General features: G+C 47.5%; 1 protein-coding gene across 1 annotated transcript in view; it reads left to right on the top strand.

The window, feature by feature from the left end:
• The window catches only part of LOC138278695 (mucin-2-like), a 165,967-nt gene that overhangs the window by 130,821 nt on the left and 11,253 nt on the right, over positions 1 to 23,893 (top strand). Inside the window, exons 18-29 of the mRNA XM_069219273.1 lie at positions 748 to 1,194; positions 2,174 to 2,620; positions 3,600 to 4,046; positions 5,027 to 5,473; positions 6,453 to 6,899; positions 7,879 to 8,325; positions 9,305 to 9,751; positions 10,738 to 11,184; positions 12,161 to 12,607; positions 13,586 to 14,032; positions 19,811 to 20,257; positions 21,236 to 21,682. Of these exons, the coding sequence (XP_069075374.1) occupies positions 748 to 1,194; positions 2,174 to 2,620; positions 3,600 to 4,046; positions 5,027 to 5,473; positions 6,453 to 6,899; positions 7,879 to 8,325; positions 9,305 to 9,751; positions 10,738 to 11,184; positions 12,161 to 12,607; positions 13,586 to 14,032; positions 19,811 to 20,257; positions 21,236 to 21,682 (5,364 nt within the window). The remainder of the gene's footprint in view (positions 1 to 747; positions 1,195 to 2,173; positions 2,621 to 3,599; positions 4,047 to 5,026; positions 5,474 to 6,452; positions 6,900 to 7,878; positions 8,326 to 9,304; positions 9,752 to 10,737; positions 11,185 to 12,160; positions 12,608 to 13,585; positions 14,033 to 19,810; positions 20,258 to 21,235; positions 21,683 to 23,893) is intronic.

Below are 23,893 nucleotides of genomic sequence, written 5' to 3'. Positions count from 1 at the left end.
AGCTTGGAGGCCAGGTGGACAGCTTGTAAGTGTGTCTTAGAGGCTAGCAAACCTACATGTCAGCTGGATCGTACTGGCTCCTGGCTGTGTGTTTGTTCCCTGTCTGCAGCAAATGCCACTGTTGGTCTGTAAAGAGCGTGGTCCAGTCTCTAAGGGATCGTTGCTGACCTGTATAGAGCTCTGTACAAACAGTAAGGGATCACTGCTGATGTGTACAGAGTGCTGTCCAAACAGATAGTATCACTGTTGCTCTATAAAGATTTCCAAAACATTAGGAAGAACTCACGTCTACTCTGTGTACAACTCTGTGCACGTTACCTTTATAGATATTGATAACTCCATTCCACCATTAAAAATGCTCTTCTGCTTCTGTTTAGGGGAATTACTGCATGTCTGTAAAAACAGTTGTTACAAGATTTAGGAATATGGCCCTATCTAAAGCGCTGACACTGGAGTAGGGAATCACTTCTTGTTATCTACAGAAGATTCTCTGTTAGACCAGTGGAGACCCTTACATGCTAGTCTATTAAAAGCTATAGCTGTTAGTAAGGACTCACAGCTGCTTTAGATAGAGCTCCATCAGCTTAGTAGGATATCAAAGTGTTATACTATAAAATATAAATCTTTGCATTCCAATTTTAACAAAGGGGTTTTGCATGTACAGAATAACTAAATCACATCTATGTCGGACAGTGCTACTGGCACATGCAGAATTTGCTAAATAGCATCACTTTTATGTCTTAACAGGAACCAAAGTCATCCTGACGAGCCGGACAACAACAACCAGCCCAAAAACAGCAGGTATTACTAGTGGTGTCTCGTGCAAAGTAAAGGGGACTATCGAAGGGACTACCGAAGATGCTGTGTGCAGAGTTATTAATAAACTGGCTGATGGCACCTGTGAGGTGATCGAGAAAGCTGCAGATGGCATCTGTGAAGTGGGCGGAGAACTTGTTGGTTTAGTTTGCCATTTGATTGGTGCAGTGAAGAGCGTATGCCCTACTTTGCCCCCTAAAAGCACACCCAGTGCTGAAACACCAGCAAATACTGCTGCAATCACACCCTCAGTCACTCCTTTGTTTACGACTGTCTTCAGGACGATTATCAACAAACCAACTTCTGCATCAGAAACCGTGACCACCTCTACAACTCCACCTTTTGCACTCTCGACAAGACAACGTCCTGGTACAACTGGTAAAAACTGCATAATATCTATGTATTCAATAATATATGCAGTGCATCCTTGAGTATTATTAATAGGAAATTCAAATGCCAACCTGCTGACTGGAAAACAAGGGCAGGGGGAGGTCCCCTCTCTGAGTGATTAAAGGTTGGAGAGAGGACAGACTAGACTGCTTTTAGGGAGAGGCAGCCCTGCGGATGTACTTGAGGCAGTGGTCAACGGTCGCCAAAGTATTGTGGTGAAAGCTTGGAGGCCAGGTGGACAGCTTGTAAGTGTGTCTTAGAGGCTAGCAAACCTACATGTCAGCTGGATCGTACTGGCTCCTGGCTGTGTGTTTGTTCCCTGTCTGCAGCAAATGCCACTGTTGGTCTGTAAAGAGCGTGGTCCAGTCTCTAAGGGATCGTTGCTAACCTGTATAGAGCTCTGTACAAACAGTAAGGGATCACTGCTGATGTGTACAGAGTGCTGTCCAAACAGATAGTATCACTGTTGCTCTATAAAGATTTCCAAAACATTAGGAAGAACTCACGTCTACTCTGTGTACAACTCTGTGCACGTTACCTTTATAGATATTGATAACTCCATTCCACCATTAAAAATGCTCTTCTGCTTCTGTTTAGGGGAATTACTGCATGTCTGTAAAAACAGTTGTTACAAGATTTAGGAATATGGCCCTATCTAAAGCGCTGACACTGGAGTAGGGAATCACTTCTTGTTATCTACAGAAGATTCTCTGTTAGACCAGTGGAGACCCTTACCTGCTAGTCTATGAAAAGCTATAGCTGTTAGTAAGGACTCACAGCTGCTTTAGATAAAGCTCCATCAGTTTAGTAGGGGATCAAAGTGTTATACTATAAAATATAAATCTTTGCATTCCAATTTTAACAAAGGGGTTTTGCATGTACAGAATAACTAAATCACATCTATGTCGGACAGTGCTACTGGCACATGCAGAATTTGCTAAATAGCATCACTTTTATGTCTTAACAGGAACCAAAGTCATCCTGACGAGCCGGACAACAACAACCAGCCCAAAAACAGCAGGTATTACTAGTGGTGTCTCGTGCAAAGTAAAGGGGACTATCGAAGGGACTACCGAAGATGCTGTGTGCAGAGTTATTAATAAACTGGCTGATGGCACCTGTGAGGTGATCGAGAAAGCTGCAGATGGCATCTGTGAAGTGGGCGGAGAACTTGTTGGTTTAGTTTGCCATTTGATTGGTGCAGTGAAGAGCGTATGCCCTACTTTGCCCCCTAAAAGCACACCCAGTGCTGAAACACCAGCAAATACTGCTGCAATCACACCCTCAGTCACTCCTTTGTTTACGACTGTCTTCAGGACGATTATCAACAAACCAACTTCTGCATCAGAAACCGTGACCACCTCTACAACTCCACCTTTTGCACTCTCGACAAGACAACGTCCTGGTACAACTGGTAAAAACTGCATAATATCTATGTATTCAATAATATATGCAGTGCATCCTTGAGTATTATTAATAGGAAATTCAAATGCCAACCTGCTGACTGGAAAACAAGGGCAGGGGGAGGTCCCCTCTCTGAGTGATTAAAGGTTGGAGAGAGGACAGACTAGACTGCTTTTAGGGAGAGGCAGCCCTGCGGATGTACTTGAGGCAGTGGTCAACGGTCGCCAAAGTATTGTGGTGAAAGCTTGGAGGCCAGGTGGACAGCTTGTAAGTGTGTCTTAGAGGCTAGCAAACCTACATGTCAGCTGGATCGTACTGGCTCCTGGCTGTGTGTTTGTTCCCTGTCTGCAGCAAATGCCACTGTTGGTCTGTAAAGAGCGTGGTCCAGTCTCTAAGGGATCGTTGCTAACCTGTATAGAGCTCTGTACAAACAGTAAGGGATCACTGCTGATGTGTACAGAGTGCTGTCCAAACAGATAGTATCACTGTTGCTCTATAAAGATTTCCAAAACATTAGGAAGAACTCACGTCTACTCTGTGTACAACTCTGTGCACGTTACCTTTATAGATATTGATAACTCCATTCCACCATTAAAAATGCTCTTCTGCTTCTGTTTAGGGGAATTACTGCATGTCTGTAAAAACAGTTGTTACAAGATTTAGGAATATGGCCCTATCTAAAGCGCTGACACTGGAGTAGGGAATCACTTCTTGTTATCTACAGAAGATTCTCTGTTAGACCAGTGGAGACCCTTACCTGCTAGTCTATGAAAAGCTATAGCTGTTAGTAAGGACTCACAGCTGCTTTAGATAAAGCTCCATCAGTTTAGTAGGGGATCAAAGTGTTATACTATAAAATATAAATCTTTGCATTCCAATTTTAACAAAGGGGTTTTGCATGTACAGAATAACAAAATCACATCTATGTCAGACAGTGCTACTGGCACATGCAGAATTTGCTAAATAGCATCACTTTTATGTCTTAACAGGAACCAAAGTCATCCTGACGAGCCGGACAACAACAACCAGCCCAAAAACAGCAGGTATTACTAGTGGTGTCTCGTGCAAAGTAAAGGGGACTATCGAAGGGACTACCGAAGATGCTGTGTGCAGAGTTATTAATAAACTGGCTGATGGCACCTGTGAGGTGATCGAGAAAGCTGCAGATGGCATCTGTGAAGTGGGCGGAGAACTTGTTGGTTTAGTTTGCCATTTGATTGGTGCAGTGAAGAGCGTATGCCCTACTTTGCCCCCTAAAAGCACACCCAGTGCTGAAACACCAGCAAATACTGCTGCAATCACACCCTCAGTCACTCCTTTGTTTACGACTGTCTTCAGGACGATTATCAACAAACCAACTTCTGCATCAGAAACCGTGACCACCTCTACAACTCCACCTTTTGCACTCTCGACAAGACAACGTCCTGGTACAACTGGTAAAAACGGCATAATATCTATGTATTCAATAATATATGCAGTGCATCCTTGAGTAATTATTAATAGGAAATTCAAATGCCAACCTGCTGACTGGAAAACAAGGGCAGGGGGAGGTCCCCTCTCTGAGTGATTAAAGTCTGGAGAGAGGACAGACTAGACTGCTTTTAGGGAGAGGCAGCCCTGCGGATGTACTTGAGGCAGTGGTCAACGGTCGCCAAAGTACTGTGGTGAAAGCTTGGAGGCCAGGTGGACAGCTTGTAAGTGTGTCTTTGAGGCTAGCAAATCTACATGTCAGCTGGATCGTACTGGCTCCTGGCTGTGTGTTTGTTCCCTGTCTGCAGCAAATGCCACTGTTGGTCTGTAAAGAGCGTGGTCCAGTCTCTAAGGGATCGTTACTGACCTGTATAGAGCTCTGTACAAACAGTAAGGGATCACTGCTGATGTGTACGGAGTGTTGTCCAAACAGATAGTATCACTGTTGCTCTATAAAGATTTCCAAAACATTAGGAAGAACTCACTTCTACTCTGTGTACAACACTGTGCACGTTACCTTTTATAGATATTGATTACTCCATTCCACCATTAAAAATGCTCTTCTGCTTCTGTTTAGGGGAATTACTGCATGTCTGTAAAACAGTTGTTACAAGATTTAGGAATATGGCCCTATCTAAAGCGCTGACACTGGAGTAGGGAATCACTTCTTGTTATCTACAGAAGATTCTCTGTTAGACCAGCAGAGACCCTTACCTGCTAGTCTATTAAAAGCTATAGCTGTTAGTAAGGACTCACAGCTGATTTAGATAGAGCTCCATCAGCTTAGTAGGGGATCAAAGTGTTATACTATAAAATATAAATCTTTGCATTCCAATTTTAACAATGGGGTTTTGCATGTACAGAATAACAAAATCACATCTATGTCAGACAGTGCTACTGGCACATGCAGAATTTGCTAAATAGCATCACTTTTATGTCTTAACAGGAACCAAAGTCATCCTGACGAGCCGGACAACAACAACCAGCCCAAAAACAGCAGGTATTACTAGTGGTGTCTCGTGCAAAGTCAAGGGGACTATCGAAGGGACTACCGAAGATGCTGTGTGCAGAGTTATCAATAAACTGGCTGATGGCACCTGTGAGGTGATCGAGAAAGCTGCAGATGGCATCTGTGAAGTGGGCGGAGAACTTGTTGGTTTAGTTTGCCATTTGATTGGTGCAGTGAAGAGCGTATGCCCTACTTTGCCCCCTAAAAGCACACCCAGTGCTGAAACACCAGCAAATACTGCTGCAATCACACCCTCAGTCACTCCTTTGTTTACGACTGTCTTCAGGACGATTATCAACAAACCAACTTCTGCATCAGAAACCGTGACCACCTCTACAACTCCACCTTTTGCACTCTCGACAAGACAACGTCCTGGTACAACTGGTAAAAACGGCATAATATCTATGTATTCAATAATATATGCAGTGCATCCTTGAGTATTATTAATAGGAAATTCAAATGCCAACCTGCTGACTGGAAAACAAGGGCAGGGGGAGGTCCCCTCTCTGAGTGATTAAAGTCTGGAGAGAGGACAGACTAGACTGCTTTTAGGGAGAGGCAGCCCTGCGGATGTACTTGAGGCAGTGGTCAACAGTCGCCAAAGTACTGTGGTGAAAGCTTGGAGGCCAGGTGGACAGCTTGTAAGTGTGTCTTTGAGGCTAGCAAATCTACATGTCAGCTGGATCGTACTGGCTCCTGGCTGTGTGTTTGTTCCCTGTCTGCAGCAAATGCCACTGTTGGTCTGTAAAGAGCGTGGTCCAGTCTCTAAGGGATCGTTACTGACCTGTATAGAGCTCTGTACAAACAGTAAGGGATCACTGCTGATGTGTACGGAGTGCTGTCCAAACAGATAGTATCACTGTTGCTCTATAAAGATTTCCAAAACATTAGAAAGAACTCACTTCTACTCTGTGTACAACACTGTGCACATTACCTTTTATAGATATTGATTACTCCATTCCACCATTAAAAATGCTCTTCTGCTTCTGTTTAGGGGAATTACTGCATGTCTGTAAAACAGTTGTTACAAGATTTAGGAATATGGCCCTATCTAAAGTGCTGACACTGGAGTAGGGAATCACCTCTTGTTATCTACAGAAGATTCTCTGTTAGACCAGCAGAGACCCTTACCTGCTAGTCTATTAAAAGCTATAGCTGTTAGTAAGGACTCACAGCTGATTTAGATAGAGCTCCATCAGCTTAGTAGGGGATCAAAGTGTTATACTATAAAATATAAATCTTTGCATTCCAATTTTAACAAAGGGGTTTTGCATGTACAGAATAACTAAATCACATCTATGTCAGACAGTGCTACTGGCACATGCAGAATTTGCTAAATAGCATCACTTTTATGTCTTAACAGGAACCAAAGTCATCCTGACGAGCCGGACAACAACAACCAGCCCAAAAACAGCAGGTATTACTAGTGGTGTCTCGTGCAAAGTCAAGGGGACTATCGAAGGGACTACCGAAGATGCTGTGTGCAGAGTTATCAATAAACTCGCTGATGGCACCTGTGAGGTGATCGAGAAAGCTGCAGATGGCATCTGTGAAGTGGGCGGAGAACTTGTTGGTTTAGTTTGCCATTTGATTGGTGCAGTGAAGAGCGTATGCCCTACTTTGCCCCCTAAAAGCACACCCAGTGCTGAAACACCAGCAAATACTGCTGCAATCACACCCTCAGTCACTCCTTTGTTTACGACTGTCTTCAGGACGATTATCAACAAACCAACTTCTGCATCAGAAACCGTGACCACCTCTACAACTCCACCTTTTGCACTCTCGACAAGACAACGTCCTGGTACAACTGGTAAAAACGGCATAATATCTATGTATTCAATAATATATGCAGTGCATCCTAGAGTATTATTAATAGGAAATTCAAATGCCAACCTGCTGACTGGAAAACGAGGGCAGGGGGAGGTCCCCTCTCTGAGTGATTAAAGTCTGGAGAGAGGACAGACTAGACTGCTTTTAGGGAGAGACAGCCCTGCGGATGTACTTGAGGTAGTGGTCAACGGTCGCCAAAGTACTGTGGTGAAAGCTTGGAGGCCAGGTGGACAGCTTGTAAGTGTGTCTTAGAGGCTAGCAAACCTACATGTCAGCTGGATCGTACTGGCTCCTGGCTGTGTGTTTGTTCCCTGTCTGCAGCAAATGCCACTGTTGGTCTGTAAAGAGCGTGGTCAAGTCTCTAAGGGATCGTTGCTGACCTGTATAGAGCTCTGTACAAACAGTAAGGGATCACTGCTGATGTGTACAGAGTGCTGTCCAAACAGATAGTATCACTGTTGCTCTATAAAGATTTCCAAAACATTAGGAAGAACTCACGTCTACTCTGTGTACAACTCTGTGCACGTTACCTTTTATAGATATTGATTACTCCATTCCACCATTAAAAATGCTCTTCTGCTTCTGTTTAGGGGAATTACTGCATGTCTGTAAAACAGTTGTTACAAGATTTAGGAATATGGCCCTATCTAAAGCGCTGACACTGGAGTAGGGAATCACTTCTTGTTATCTACAGAAGATTCTCTGTTAGACCAGCAGAGACCCTTACCTGCTAGTCTATTAAAAGCTATAGCTGTTAGTAAGGACTCACAGCTGCTTTAGATAGAGCTCCATCAGCTTAGTAGGGGATCAAAGTGTTATACTATAAAATATAAATCTTTGCATTCCAATTTTAACAAAGGGGTTTTGCATGTACAGAATAACAAAATCACATCTATGTCAGACAGTGCTACTGGCACATGCAGAATTTGCTAAATAGCATCACTTTTATGTCTTAACAGGAACCAAAGTCATCCTGACGAGCCGGACAACAACAACCAGCCCAAAAACAGTAGGTATTACTAGTGGTGTCTCGTGCAAAGTCAAGGGGACTATCGAAGGGACTACCGAAGATGCTGTGTGCAGAGTTATCAATAAACTGGCTGATGGCACCTGTGAGGTGATCGAGAAAGCTGCAGATGGCATCTGTGAAGTGGGCGGAGAACTTGTTGGTTTAGTTTGCCATTTGATTGGTGCAGTGAAGAGCGTATGCCCTACTTTGCCCCCTAAAATCACACCCAGTGCTGAAACACCAGCAAATACTGCTGCAATCACACCCTCAGCCACACCTTTGTTTACGACTGTCTTCAGGACGATTATCAACAAACCAACTTCTGCATCAGAAGCCGTGACCACCTCTACAACTCCACCTTTTGCACTCTCGACAAGACAACGTCCTGGTACAACTGGTAAAAACTGCATAATATCTATGTATTCAATAATATATGCAGTGCATCCTAGAGTATTATTAATAGGAAATTCAAATGCCAACCTGCTGACTGGAAAACGAGGGCAGGGGGAGGTCCCCTCTCTGAGTGAATAAAGTCTGGAGAGAGGACAGACTAGACTGCTTTTAGGGAGAGGCAGCCCTGCGGATGTACTTGAGGTAGTGGTCAACGGTCGCCAAAGTACTGTGGTGAAAGCTTGGAGGCCAGGTGGACAGCTTGTAAGTGTGTCTTTGAGGCTAGCAAATCTACATGTCAGCTGGATCGTACTGGCTCCTGGCTGTGTGTTTGTTCCCTGTCTGCAGCAAATGCCACTGTTGGTCTGTAAAGAGCGTGGTCCAGTCTCTAAGGGATCGTTGCTGACCTGTATAGAGCTCGGTACAAACAGTAAGGGATCACTGCTGATGTGTACGGAGTGTTGTCCAAACAGATAGTATCACTGTTGCTCTATAAAGATTTCCAAAACATTAGAAAGAACTCACTTCTACTCTGTATACAACACTGTGCACGTTACCTTTTATAGATATTGATTACTCCATTCCACCATTAAAAATGCTCTTCTGCTTCTGTTTAGGGGAATTACTGCATGTCTGTAAAACAGTTGTTACAAGATTTAGGAATATGGCCCTATCTAAAGCGCTGACACTGGAGTAGGGAATCACTTCTTGTTATCTACAGAAGATTCTCTGTTAGACCAGCAGAGACCCTTACCTGCTAGTCTATTAAAAGCTATAGCTGTTAGTAAGGACTCACAGCTGCTTTAGATAGAGCTCCATCAGCTTAGTAGGGGATCAAAGTGTTATACTATAAAATATAAATCTTTGCATTCCAATTTTAACAAAGGGGTTTTGCATGTACAGAATAACAAAATCACATCTATGTCAGACAGTGCTACTGGCACATGCAGAATTTGCTAAATAGCATCACTTTTATGTCTTAACAGGAACCAAAGTCATCCTGACGAGCCGGTCAACAACAACCAGCCCAAAAACAGCAGGTATTACTAGTGGTGTCTCGTGCAAAGTCAAGGGGACTATCGAAGGGACTACCGAAGATGCTGTGTGCAGAGTTATCAATAAACTCGCTGATGGCACCTGTGAGGTGATCGAGAAAGCTGCAGATGGCATCTGTGAAGTGGGCGGAGAACTTGTTGGTTTAGTTTGCCATTTGATTGGTGCAGTGAAGAGCGTATGCCCTACTTTGCCCCCTAAAAGCACACCCAGTGCTGAAACACCAGCAAATACTGCTGCAATCACACCCTCAGTCACTCCTTTGTTTACGACTGTCTTCAGGACGATTATCAACAAACCAACTTCTGCATCAGAAACCGTGACCACCTCTACAACTCCACCTTTTGCACTCTCGACAAGACAACGTCCTGGTACAACTGGTAAAAACGGCATAATATCTATGTATTCAATAATATATGCAGTGCATCCTAGAGTATTATTAATAGGAAATTCAAATGCCAACCTGCTGACTGGAAAACGAGGGCAGGGGGAGGTCCCCTCTCTGAGTGATTAAAGTCTGGAGAGAGGACAGACTAGACTGCTTTTAGGGAGAGGCAGCCCTGCGGATGTACTTGAGGCAGTGGTCAACGGTCGCCAAAGTACTGTGGTGAAAGCTTGGAGGCCAGGTGGACAGCTTGTAAGTGTGTCTTTGAGGCTAGCAAATCTACATGTCAGCTGGATCGTACTGGCTCCTGGCTCTGTGTTTGTTCCCTGTCTGCAGCAAATGCCACTGTTGGTCTGTAAAGAGCGTGGTCCAGTCTCTAAGGGATCGTTACTGACCTGTATAGAGCTCTGTACAAACAGTAAGGGATCACTGCTGATGTGTGTGCTGATGTGAGTGTTGTCCAAACAGATAGTATCACTGTTGCTCTATAAAGATTTCCAAAACATTAGAAAGAACTCACTTCTACTCTGTGTACAACACTGTGCACGTTACCTTTTATAGATATTGATAACTCCATTCCACCATTAAAAATGCTCTTCTGCTTCTGTTTAGGGGAATTACTGCATGTCTGTAAAACAGTTGTTACAAGATTTAGGAATATGGCCCTATCTAAAGCGCTGACACTGGAATAGGGAATCACTTCTTGTTATCTACAGAAGATTCTCTGTTAGACCAGCAGAGACCCTTACCTGCTAGTCTATTAAAAGCTATAGCTGTTAGTAAGGACTCACAGCTGCTTTAGATAGAGCTCCATCAGCTTAGTAGGGGATCAAAGTGTTATACTATAAAATATAAATCTTTGCATTCCAATTTTAACAAAGGGGTTTTGCATGTACAGAATAACAAAATCACATCTATGTCAGACAGTGCTACTGGCACATGCAGAATTTGCTAAATAGCATCACTTTTATGTCTTAACAGGAACCAAAGTCATCCTGACGAGCCGGACAACAACAACCAGCCCAAAAACAGCAGGTATTACTAGTGGTGTCTCGTGCAAAGTCAAGGGGACTATCGAAGGGACTACCGAAGATGCTGTGTGCAGAGTTATCAATAAACTGGCTGATGGCACCTGTGAGGTGATCGAAAAAGCTGCAGATGGCATCTGTGAAGTGGGCGGAGAACTTGTTGGTTTAGTTTGCCATTTGATTGGTGCAGTGAAGAGCGTATGCCCTACTTTGCCCCCTAAAATCACACCCAGTGCTGAAACACCAGCAAATACTGCTGCAATCACACCCTCAGTCACTCCTTTGTTTACGACTGTCTTCAGGACGATTATCAACAAACCAACTTCTGCATCAGAAACCGTGACCACCTCTACAACTCCACCTTATGCACTCTCGACAAGACAACGTCCTGGCACAACTGGTAAAAACGGCATAATATCTATGTATTCAATAATATATGCAGTGCATCCTAGAGTATTATTAATAGGAAAATCAAATGGCAACCTGCTGACTGGAAAACTAGGGCAGGGGGAGGTCCCCTCTCTGAGTGATTAAAGTCTGGAGAGAGGACAGACTAGAATGCTTTTAGGGAGAGGCAGCCTTGCGGATGTACTTGAGGCAGTGGTCAACGGTCGCCAAAGTACTTTGGTGAAAGCTTGGAGGCCAGGTGGACAGCTTGTAAGTGTGTCTTAGAGGCTAGCAAACCTACATGTCAGCTGGATCGTACTGGCTCCTGGCTGTGTGTTTGTTCCCTGTCTGCAGCAAATGCCACTGTTGGTCTGTAAAGAGCGTGGTCCAGTCTCTAAGGGATCGTTGCTGACCTGTGTAGAGCTCTGTACAAACAGTAAGGGATAACTGCTGATGTGTTCGGAGTGCTGTCAAAACAGATAGTATCATTGTTGCTCTATAAAGATTTCCAAAACATTAGGAAGAACTCACTTCTACTCTGTGTACAACTCTGTGCACGTTACCTTTTATAGATATTGATTACTCTATTACACCATTAAAATGCTCTTCTGCTTCTGTTTAGGGGAATTACTGCATGTCTGTAAAAACAGTTGTTACAAGATTTAGGAATATGGCCCTATCTAAAGCGCTGACACTGGAGTAGGGAATCACTTGTTATCTACAGAAGATTCTCTGTTAGACCAGTAGAGACCCTTACCTGCTAGTCTATTGAAAGCTATAGCTGTTAGTAAGGACTCACAGCTGCTTTAGATAGAGCTCCATCAGGTTAATAGGGTATCAAAGTGTTATACTATAAAATATAAATCTTTGCATTCCAATTTTAACAAAGGGGTTTTGCATGTACAGAATAACTAAATCACATCTATGTCGGACAGTGCTACCGGCACATGCAGAATTTGCTAAATAGCATCACTTTTATGTCTTAACAGGAACCAAAGTCATCCTGACGAGCCGGACAACAACAACCAGCCCAAAAACAGCAGGTATTACTAGTGGTGTCTCGTGCAAAGTCAAGGGGACTATCGAAGGGACTACCGAAGATGCTGTGTGCAGAGTTATCACTAAACTCGCTGATGGCACCTGCAAGGTGATCGAGAAAGCTGCAGATGGCATCTGTGAAGTGGGCGGAGAACTTGTTGGTTTAGTTTGCCATTTGATTGGTGCAGTGAAGAGCGTATGCCCTACTTTGCCCCAGAAAAGCACACCCAGTGCTGAAACACCAGCAAATACTGCTGCAATCACACCCTCAGTCACTCCTTTGTTTACGACTGTCTTCAGGACGATTATCAACAAACCAACTTCTGCATCAGAAACCGTGACCACCTCTACAACTCCACCTTATGCACTCTCGACAAGACAACGTCCTGGTACAACTGGTAAAAACGGCATAATATCTATGTATTCAATAATATATGCAGTGCATCCTAGAGTATTATTAATAGGAAATTCAAATGCCAACCTGCTGACTGGAAAACTAGGGCAGGGGGAGGTCCCCTCTCTGAGTGATTAAAGTCTGGAGAGAGGACAGACTAGACTGCTTTTAGGGAGAGGCAGCCCTGCGGATGTACTTGAGGCAGTGGTCAACGGTCGCCAAAGTACTGTGGTGAAAGCTTGGAGGCCAGGTGGACAGCTTGTAAGTGTGTCTTAGAGGCTAGCAAACCTACATGTCAGCTGGATCGTAATGGCTCCTGGCTGTGTGTTTGTTCCCTGTCTGCAGCAAATGCCACTGTTGGTCTGTAAAGAGCTTGGTCCAGTCTCTAAGGGATCGTTGCTGACCTGTACAGAGCTCTGTACAAACAGTAAGGGATCACTGCTGATGTGTACAGAGTACTGTCCAAACAGATAGTATCACTGTTGCTCTATAAAGATTTCCAAAACATTAGGAAGAACTCACGTCTACTCTGTGTACAACTCTGTGCATGCTACCTTTTATAGATATTGATTACTCCATTCCACCATTAAATTGCTCTTCTGCTTCTGTTTTGGGGAATTACTGCATGTCTGTAAAACAGTTGTTACAAGATTTAGGAATATGGCCCTATCTAAAGCGCTGACACTGGAGTAGGGAATCACTTCTTGTTATCTACAGAAGATTCTCTGTTAGACCAGCAGAGACCCTTACCTGCTAGTCTATTAAAAGCTATAGCTGTTAGTAAGGACTCACAGCTGCTTTAGATAGAGCTCCATCAGCTTAGTAGGGGATCAAAGTGTTATACTATAAAATATAAATCTTTGCATTCCAATTTTAACAAAGGGGTTTTGCATGTACAGAATAACAAAATCACATCTATGTCAGACAGTGCTACTGGCACATGCAGAATTTGCTAAATAGCATCACTTTTATGTCTTAATAGGAACCAAAGTCATCCTGACGAGCCGGACAACAACAACCAGCCCAAAAACAGCAGGTATTACTAGTGGTGTCTCGTGCAAAGTCAAGGGGACTATCGAAGGGACTACCGAAGATGCTGTGTGCAGAGTTATCAATAAACTGGCTGATGGCACCTGTGAGGTGATCGAGAAAGCTGCAGATGGCATCTGTGAAGTGGGCGGAGAACTTGTTGGTTTAGTTTGCCATTTGATTGGTGCAGTGAAGAGCGTATGCCCTACTTTGCCCCCTAAAATCACACCCAGTGCTGAAACACCAGCAAATACTGCTGCAATCACACCCTCAGTCACTCCTTTGTTTACGACTGTCTTCAGGACGATTATCAACAAACCAACTTCTGCATCAGAAACCGTGACCACCTCTACAACTCCACCTTATGCACTCTCGACAAGACAACGTCCTGGCACAACTGGTAAAAACGGCATAATATCTATGTATTCAATAATATATGCAGTGCATCGTAGAGTATTATTAATAGGAAAATCAAATGGCAACCTGCTGACTGGAAAACTAGGGCAGGGGGAGGTCCCCTCTCTGAGTGATTAAAGGTTGGAGAGAGGACAGACTAGACTGCTTTTAGGGAGAGGCAGCCCTGCGGATGTACTTGAGGCAGTGGTCAACGGTCGCCAAAGTAATCAATCAATCAATCAGTCGCATTTATAAAGCGCGCTACTCACCCGTAAGGGTCTCAAGGCGCTGTGGGGGGGGGGGGTTCAATGCTCGAAGAGCCAGGTCTTGAGCTGCCGTCTGAAGTGAAGGTGGTCTTGTATGGCGCGAAGGTGGCTGGGAAGGGAGTTCCAGGTCTTCGCTGCTAGGTAAGAGAAGGACCTGCCTCCGGCAGTGGCTTTGCGAATGCGTGGTACGGCTGCCAGGGCTTGTCCGGTCGAGCGTAGGGTGCGAGGAGGAGTGTAGAAGGAGATGCGGTGGTTGATGAGTTCTGGTCCGCGGTTGTGCAGGGCTTTGTGTGCGTGGGTGAGGAGTCTGAAGGTTATCCTCTTGTTGACTGGGAGCCAGTGGAGTTTCCTCAGGTGTCCGGAGATGTGGTTGTGGCGGGGTATGTTCAGGATAAGTCGTGCAGCAGCGTTCTGGATTCGTTGTAGTTTCCTCTGTAGCTTGATGGTGATGCCGGCGTACAGAGCGTTCCCATAGTCCAAGCGACTGGTGACGAGGGCGTGGGTGACGGTCTTCCTGGTGTCGGTGGGGATCCAGCGGAAGATCTTGCGGAGCATGCGGAGGGTGTTGAAGCATGCTGAGGTCACCGAGTTGACCTGTCTGGTCATGGAGAGGGAAGAGTCCAGGATGAAACCGAGGTTGCGTGCGTGGTCGGTGGGTTGGGGAGTGCTGCCTAGGGCAGGAGGCCACCAGGAGTCGTCCCAGGCGGTAGGTGTAGGGCCGAGGATGAGGACCTCCGTTTTCTCTGTATTCAGTTTAAGCCGGCTGTCTGTCATCCAGTTCGCTACTTCCTTCATGCCTTCGTGTAGTCTGGTTCTTGCTGAGGTGGGGTCGTTGGTGAGGGATAGGATGAGCTGGGTGTCGTCTGCGTAGGATATGAGGTTGAGTCCGTGTTTGCGTGCGATGTTCGCCAGGGGGGTCATGTAGATGTTGAAGAGGGTGGGGCTGAGGGAGGATCCCTGGGGGACGCCGCAGATGATCTCCGTAGCCGTGGATCTGAAGGGGGGGAGGCGGACTCTCTGAGTTCTTCCGGAGAGGAAGGAGGTGATCCATTCCAGGGCCTTGCCTCTGATGCCGGCGTTGCTTAGGCGACGTATCAGGGTGCGGTGGCAGACCGTGTCGAATGCTGCAGAGAGGTCCAGGAGTATGAGGGCCACGGTTTCTCCTTTGTCGGTCAGGGATCTGATGTCGTCCGTGGCTGCGATGAGGGCGGTCTCGGTGCTGTGGTTAGCTCTGAAGCCGAACTGTGAGGGGTCGAGTGAGTCGTTGGTTTCCAGGGCGGTGGTGAGTTGAGCGTTGACGATTTTCTCGATCACTTTGGCGGGGAACGGTAGGAGCGAGATGGGCTGGAAGTTTTTGAGTTCGGTGGGGTCTGCTGTTGGTTTCTTTAGGAGGGCGTTCAGTTCAGCGTGCTTCCAGTTCTCCGGGAAGGTGGCGGTGGAAAAGGATGTGTTGATGACGTCTCGGAGGTGGGGTGCGATGATGTTGTCGGCTTTGTTGAAGATGTGGTGCGGACAGGGGTCGGATGGTGATCCTGAGTGGATGGAGTTCATGACGCGGGTGGTTTCCTCAGTGGAGGTTGAGTTCCAGGTGTGGATGGTGGTGTTGTCGGTGGCGGGTTCCGGTGGAGGGTTCGAGTTGGTTGTGGTGAAGCTGTTGTAGATGTCGGTGATCTTGTGGTGGAAGAAAGCTGCGAGGGAGTCGCAGAGGTCCTGTGAGGGAGGGATGGAGTTGTTTTCGGCGTCGGGGTTGGAGAGCTCTTTGACGATGCCAAATAGTTCCTTGCTGTTGTGGGCGTTGCTGTCTAGTCTGTTCTGGAAGGCTGATTTTCGTGCTGCGCGGAGGAGTTGGTGGTGTTTGCGGGTGGCGTTTTTGAGAGCAGACATGTTTTCGTCGGTCTGGTTGAGGCGCCAAGTCTTCTCGAGGGTGCGGCATTCTTTTTTGGAGTCCTTGAGGTCGGGGGTAAACCAGGAATTTTTCTTGTGGCTGTTTCTGTTTGCTTGGGTCTTCAGGGGGGCCAGGAGGTTGGCGCAGTCTGAGATCCAGCTCGTGAGGTTGTTGGCGGCTTCGTTGGGGTCTGTAGTGCTGGTGGGTGGGTTCTGAGAGAGGGTCGATATGAGTTGTTCCGAGGAGATTCGGTTCCACTGTCTTCTTGGTGGTTGTTGGGCGTGGTGGTGTACGTTGGTTTTCTTGAAGCTGAAGTGGACACAGCTGTGGTCTGTCCAGGAGAGTACAGTGGTGTGGCTGAAAGAGATGTGTTTGCTGGAGGAGAAGATGGGGTCCAGCGTGTGTCCGGCGTAGTGGGTGGGGGTGTTGACTAGTTGTTTCAGTCCCAGGTTGGCGAGGTTGTCCAATAAGGCGGTGGTGTTGTTGTCGGTGCGATTCTCCAGGTGGAAGTTGAGGTCCCCTAGGAGGATGTAGTTGGTGGACGGGAGTGCGTGTGGGCTGATGAAGTCTGCGATGTCTTCGCTGAACTTTGTGCGTGGTCCTGGTGGTCTGTATATCAGGGTGCCTCTGAGGGTGGTCTTGGGGTCGCTGTTGATTGAGAAGTGGAGGTGCTCGGCGTCGGGCAGTGAGTTGTCGGTGTAGGTTGAGATGCGGATGGAGCTCTTGTGGGCGATGGCGATGCCTCCTCCGGTGCGGTTGGTGCGGTCTTTCCTGATGATTTTGTAGCCGTCGGGGATGGCTATGGCGATGTCGGGTGCCGAGGAGGGGTTCATCCAGGTCTCGGTGAGGAAGGCGATGTCCGGGTTTGTAGAGTCGATGAGGTTCCACAGTTCGATGGCGTGCCTGTGGACTGATCTGGTGTTGACCAGGATGCAGTTGAGGTTGTTTCTGGGCGAGTCGTTCCTGTTGGGTGTGGTGTGAGTTTGTAGGCAGGTGAAATGGCAGTTGCGGCAGGTGAAGGGTCCGTGGGTCCGCTTCGGGGTGGCGCGGCAGCAGGCCGGCGTGCGGCCGGGGTTGAGAGCAGTGAGGAAGGCGGAGTTGTGGGTCAGGCGGGGGAGGTGGGGGTCGCGGGGGCCAGGGGTTGTGGCGCTAGGCGCGGTCCGGGCGCAGACGGGCTTGCCTTAGGCGCGCCTTCGGCGCGCCAGCGGCGCGCCCGCTGCGCGGCCTCGCAGCGGCCGCCATTTAAGGGTAGCAGGGGAGGAGGGGTCAGCTGGGAGGCGGGAGGCGGGCGGGCGGGGGAATCTGGAGGCGGGAAAAAGAAAAAGCAGTGAAAAAGGCGGCAAAAAGAACGGCGGCAAAAAACGGCGAGAGGCCAGGTAAAACTCTAAAGGGAGGGGCTGAAAATGAGGGAGAACGGCAGGAGGGGGCACACGGCACTCACGGGGACACGCACGGGATACACAGGAAGAAAGGAGGATTCCGGTCAGTCAGTCAGCACAAGCACTCGGGGTACACGGGTAAAGAGGGGGCACACTCGCACACACTCACAGGATGAGAACGGTGAGGAGGGCAGTCAGGGACTGGTGGCGCTGCGTGAGCAGGGGAGCGACCTACCCGAGGGTCTGTGGTCGCTACCTCTGCCTCGCAGCGGCCGCCATTTAAGGGTAGCCGGGGAGGAGGGGTCAGCTGGGAGGCGGGAGGCGGGCGGGCGGGGGAATCTGGAGGCGGGAAAAAGAAAAAGCAGCGAAAAAGGCGGCAAAAAGAACGGCGGCAAAAAACGGCGAGAGGCCAGGTAAAACTCTAAAGGGAGGGGCTGAAAATGAGGGAGAACGGCAGGAGGGGGCACACGGCACTCACGGGGACACGCACGGGATACACGGGAAGAAAGGAGGATTCCGGTCAGTCAGTCAGCACAAGCACTCGGGGTACACGGGTAAAGAGGGGGCACACTCGCACACACTCACAGGATGAGAACGGTGAGGAGGGCAGTCAGGGACTGGTGGCGCTGCGTGAGCAGGGGAGCGACCTACCCGAGGGTCAGTGGTCGCTACCTCTGCCTCGCAGCGGCCGCCATTTAAGGGTAGCCGGGGAGGAGGGGTCAGCTGGGAGGCGGGAGGCGGGCGGGCGGGGGAATCTGGAGGCGGGAAAAAGAAAAAGCAGCGAAAAAGGAGGCAAAAAGAACGGCGGCAAAAAACGGCGAGAGGCCAGGTAAAACTCTAAAGGGAGGGGCTGAAAATGAGGGAGAACGGCAGGAGGGGGCACACGGCACTCACGGGGACACGCACGGGATACACGGGAAGAAAGGAGGATTCCGGTCAGTCAGTCAGCACAAGCACTCGGGGTACACGGGTAAAGAGGCGGCACACTCGCACACACTCACAGGATGAGAACGGTGAGGAGGGCAGTCAGGGACTGGTGGCGCTGCGTGAGCAGGGGAGCGACCTACCCGAGGGTCAGTGGTCGCTACCTCTGCCTCGCAGCGGCCGCCATTTAAGGGTAGCCGGGGAGGAGGGGTCAGCTGGGAGGCGGGAGGCGGGCAGGCGGGGGAATCTGGAGGCGGGAAAAAGAAAAAGCAGCGAAAAAGGCGGCAAAAAGAACGGCGGCAAAAAACGGCGAGAGGCCAGGTAAAACTCTAAAGGGAGGGGCTGAAAATGAGGGAGAACGGCAGGAGGGGGCACACGGCACTCACGGGGACACGCACGGGATACACGGGAAGAAAGGAGGATTCCGGTCAGTCAGTCAGCACAAGCACTCGGGGTACACGGGTAAAGAGGGGGCACACTCGCACACACTCACAGGATGAGAACGGTGAGGAGGGCAGTCAGGGACTGGTGGCGCTGCGTGAGCAGGGGAGCGACCTACCCGAGGGTCAGTGGTGGTGAAAGCTTGGAGGCCAGGTGGACAGCTTGTAAGTGTGCCTTAGAGGCTAGCAAACCTACATGTCAGCTGGATCGTACTGGCTCCTGGCTGTGTGTTTGTTCCCTGTCTGCAGCAAATGCCACTGTTGGTCTGTAAAGAGCTTGGTCCAGTCTCTAAGGGATCGTTGCTGACCTGTACAGAGCTCTGTACAAACAGTAAGGGATCACTGCTGATATGTACAGAGTACTGTCCAAACAGATAGTATCACTGTTGGTCTATAAAGATTTCCAAAACATTAGGAAGAACTCACTTCTACTGTGTGTACAACTCTGTGCACGTTACCTTTTTTAGATATTGATAACTCCATTCCACCATTAAAAATGCTCTTCTGCTTCTGTTTAGGGGAATTACTGCATGTTTGTAAAAACAGTTGTTACAAGATTTAGGAATATGGCCCTATCTAAAGCACTGACACTGGAGTAGGGAATCACTTCTTGTTATCTACAGAAGATTCTCTGTTAGACCAGTAGAGACCCTTACCTGCTAGTCTATTAAAAGCTATAGCTGTTAGTAAGGACCCACAGCTGCTTTAGATAGAGCTCCATCAGTTTAGTAGGGGATCAAAGTGTTATACTATAAAATATAAATCTTTGCATTCCAATTTTAACAAAGGGGTTTTGCATGTACAGAATAACTAAATCACATCTATGTCGGATAGTGCTACTGGCACATGCAGAATTTGCTAAATAGCATCACTTTTATGTCTTAACAGGAACCAAAGTCATCCTGACGAGCCGGACAACAACAACCAGCCCAAAAACAGCAGTTATTACTAGTGGTGTCTCGTGCAAAGTCAAGGGGACTATCGAAGGGACTACCGAAGATGCTGTGTGCAGAGTTATCAATAAACTCGCTGATGGCACCTGTGAGGTGATCGAGAAAGCTGCAGATGGCATCTGTGAAGTGGGCGGAGAACTTGTTGGTTTAGTTTGCCATTTGATTGGTGCAGTGAAGAGCGTATGCCCTACTTTGCCACATAAAAGCACACCCAGTGCTAAAACACCAGCAAATACTGCTGCAATCACACCCTCAGTCACTCCTTTGTTTACGACTGTCTTCAGGACGATTATCAACAAACCAACTTCTGCATCAGAAACCGTGACCACCTCTACAACTCCACCTTATGCACTCTCGACAAGACAACGTCCTGGCACAACTGGTAAAAACGGCATAATATCTATGTATTCAATAATATATGCAGTGCATCCTAGAGTATTATTAATAGGAAATTCAAATGCCAACCTGCTGACTGGAAAACGAGGGCAGGGGGAGGTCCCCTCTCTGAGTGATTAAAGTCTGGAGAGAGGACAGACTAGACTGCTTTTAGGGAGAGGCAGCCCTGCGGATGTACTTGAGGCAGTGGTCAACGGTCGCCAAAGTACTGTGGTGAAAGCTTGGAGGCCAGGTGGACAGCTTGTAAGTGTGTCTTAGAGGATAGCAAATCTACATGTCAGCTGGATCGTACTGGCTCCTGGCTGTGTGTTTGTTCCCTGTCTGCAGCAAATGCCACTGTTGGTCTGTAAAGAGCGTGGTCCAGTCTCTAAGGGATTGTTACTGACCTGTATAGAGCTCTGTACAAACAGTAAGGGATCACTGCTGATGTGTACGGAGTGTTGTCCAAACAGATAGTATCACTGTTGCTCTATAAAGATTTCCAAAACATTAGGAAGAACTCACGTCTACTCTGTGTACAACTCTGTGCACGTTACCTTTATAGATATTGATTACTCCATTCCACCATTAAAAATGCTCTTCTGCTTCTGTTTAGGGGAATTACTGCATGTCTGTAAAACAGTTGTTACAAGATTTAGGAATATGGCCCTATCTAAAGCGCTGACACTGGAGTAGGGAATCACTTCTTGTTATCTACAGAAGATTCACTGTTAGACCAGCAGAGACCCTTACCTGCTAGTCTATTAAAAGCTATAGCTGTTAGTAAGGACTCACAGCTGATTTAGATAGAGCTCCATCAGCTTAGTAGGGGATCAAAGTGTTATACTATAAAATATAAATCTTTGCATTCCAATTTTAACAAAGGGGTTTTGCATGTACAGAATAACAAAATCACATCTATGTCAGACAGTGCTACTGGCACATGCAGAATTTGCTAAATAGCATCACTTTTATGTCTTAACAGGAACCAAAGTCATCCTGACGAGCCGGACAACAACAACCAGCCCAAAAACAGTAGGTATTACTAGTGGTGTCTCGTGCAAAGTAAAGGGGACTATCGAAGGGACTACCGAAGATGCTGTGTGCAGAGTTATCAATAAACTGGCTGATGGCACCTGTGAGGTGATCGAGAAAGCTGCAGATGGCATCTGTGAAGTGGGCGGAGAACTTGTTGGTTTAGTTTGCCATTTGATTGGTGCAGTGAAGAGCGTATGCCCTACTTTGCCCCCTAAAATCACACCCAGTGCTGAAACATCAGCAAATACTGCTGCAATCACACCCTCAGTCACTCCTTTGTTTACGACTGTCTTCAGGACGATTATCAACAAACCAACTTCTGCATCAGAAACCGTGACCACCTCTACAACTCCACCTTATGCACTCTCGACAAGACAACGTCCTGGCACAACTGGTAAAAACGGCATAATATCTATGTATTCAATAATATATGCAGTGCATCCTAGAGTATTACTAATAGGAAAATCAAATGCCAACCTGCTGACTGGAAAACTAGGGCAGGGGGAGGTCCCCTCTCTGAGTGATTAAAGTCTGGAGAGAGGACAGACTAGAATGCTTTTAGGGAGAGGCAGCCTTGCGGATGTACTTGAGGCAGTGGTCAACGGTCGCCAAAGTACTGTGGTGAAAGCTTGGAGGCCAGGTGGACAGCTTGTAAGTGTGTCTTAGAGGCTAGCAAACCCACATGTCAGCTGGATCGTACTGGCTCCTGGCTGTGTGTTTGTTCCCTGTCTGCAGCAAATGCCACTGTTGGTCTGTAAAGAGCGTGGTCCAGTGTCTAAGGGATCGTTGCTGACCTGTGTAGAGCTCTGTACAAACAAGCTATAGCTGTTAGTAAGGACTCACAGCTGCTTTAGATAGAGCTCCATCAGCTTAGTAGGGTATCAAAGTGTTATACTATAAAATATAAATCTTTGCATTAGAATTTTAACAAAGGGGTTTTGCATGTACAGAATAACAAAATCACATCTATGTCAGACAGTGCTACTGGCACATGCAGAATTTGCTAAATAGCATCACTTTTATGCCTTAACAAGAACCTTGGGTAGCGCCCGCCTGCCCAGCGGGAAAGTTGAAATGGCACCAGCGGTCTTTTGACCGCGGTGCGGCCAAATGGTGGATCCCGCCAGGCGGGCGGCAACCGCCGCCCGCCGGGGTCAGAATGACCCCCTGAGTCTAATCTTAAAACAGTGGTCAATGAGGTATTTGCCTGGGAGCCTCGTTGGTACCTACACGATGGACGGCTAAGCATTTCTCTTGCATTCTCACCGCTACTGTTGCATCTGTTTCAATCCATAGTTCTTCATTCTGCTTTTTGTTTAGAGTTTGTTCATAGCTACCCTGCCAATGAATACTGATTAAGGGCTAAGCAATGATGTAAAACATATGACAAATGTTTGACTTTTTGTATTATTGTGTGTCCCCTGCCGGATGTGGGTACTTTTGGCCCTGTATCTTGTATGGCTGGGGCTAGTACTGGTTATCTTCCAATACTGTTCCTCATGCTGAGCATAGTGCCATGTAATTACGAAACATTGGAATGCTTTGCGGAAATGCCTCATTTTCCATTTTCTTCTGTATCTCTAATCTGCTTCCAGCTTCCGCACTGAGGTCTGAGTTAATTTTAATTTTAATGCCCGTGCAACAAGTTTAGGGAACACCCGGCGGCAGTTGTCCCGTGATGGCGGTGGCTGTCTCCTTATGCTTACTCTGTAGGTGAGGGACCCCTAGCCTTCACTAATAGTGCCACACACCTTTCCTCATCAGACCCAGGTGAATGTCTTAGGTATATACTGGGACCACCCCACGCCCCATTCCTAACTCATCTATGTCTATACTATGCTGCTGCCAGGTGACAGTGGACCATAGGTCAGCCAATGAGGGAAGGCAGCAGTCCCAGCCTCGTCACAGAGTGGGAAAGTCAGTGAGACTACTGACCCCACCCCACTCTGTGACGAAGTGTCACTGATTGACACTCGCCCTAGGCGGTTCAGGGCTTAAACCTGAAGCGCCCAGGGTGAGTGTCAATGGGTGATGCTTTCCTCGTCACCCAGGGGAGGGCCTCGAGGCACCTTTGCTGAGCCGAGGAGGTCACGCCCATAGGAGCTGTGACCTCCTCAGCCCAGAAAAGTTCAGCTCAGGCAGCCAGGAGTCTGCGCAAATCGCGCATGTCTCAGTCCTGGCTGCCTGAGCTGAAAATGAAAAGTGTCTCTCAGGCTGACCTTTGTTCAGCCTGACAGACACTCTTCATGAGGGGCAAAAGGTGGGGGGGCGTGGCCCCTCCGCCCTAAAGGAAAGGCCACACCTGGCCTGGACTTGAAGACCTGTGGAAGAAAGGGACCAAGTCCAAGAAGCACTGACAAGTCCAGGGAGAACAGGAGCTCCTGCTAATCCGGATGAAGGTGCAAAATAAGAACTTCCGGTAAAGAAGAACACTCAGTGCTGTGGCCAAGAATATAGATGCAGGTTCATGGTTGGTGCAGATGATGTCCCACGCTGGATGGATGATTGGAGTCTGGTTTGTGCTGCTGGATTCTGCCAACAAGCCTTGGCACACGCAAAGCTCGTGGTTAGGGACCTGGGGCCATATGTACGAACACATTTTCCC

Source organism: Pleurodeles waltl, chromosome 2_2, assembly GCF_031143425.1.
Source record: "Pleurodeles waltl isolate 20211129_DDA chromosome 2_2, aPleWal1.hap1.20221129, whole genome shotgun sequence".
In the NCBI taxonomy this organism is placed as follows: Eukaryota; Metazoa; Chordata; class Amphibia; order Caudata; family Salamandridae; genus Pleurodeles; species Pleurodeles waltl.
Note: the sequence above shows the minus strand (reverse complement) of the source record. Positions and strands in the feature narration are given on the sequence as shown.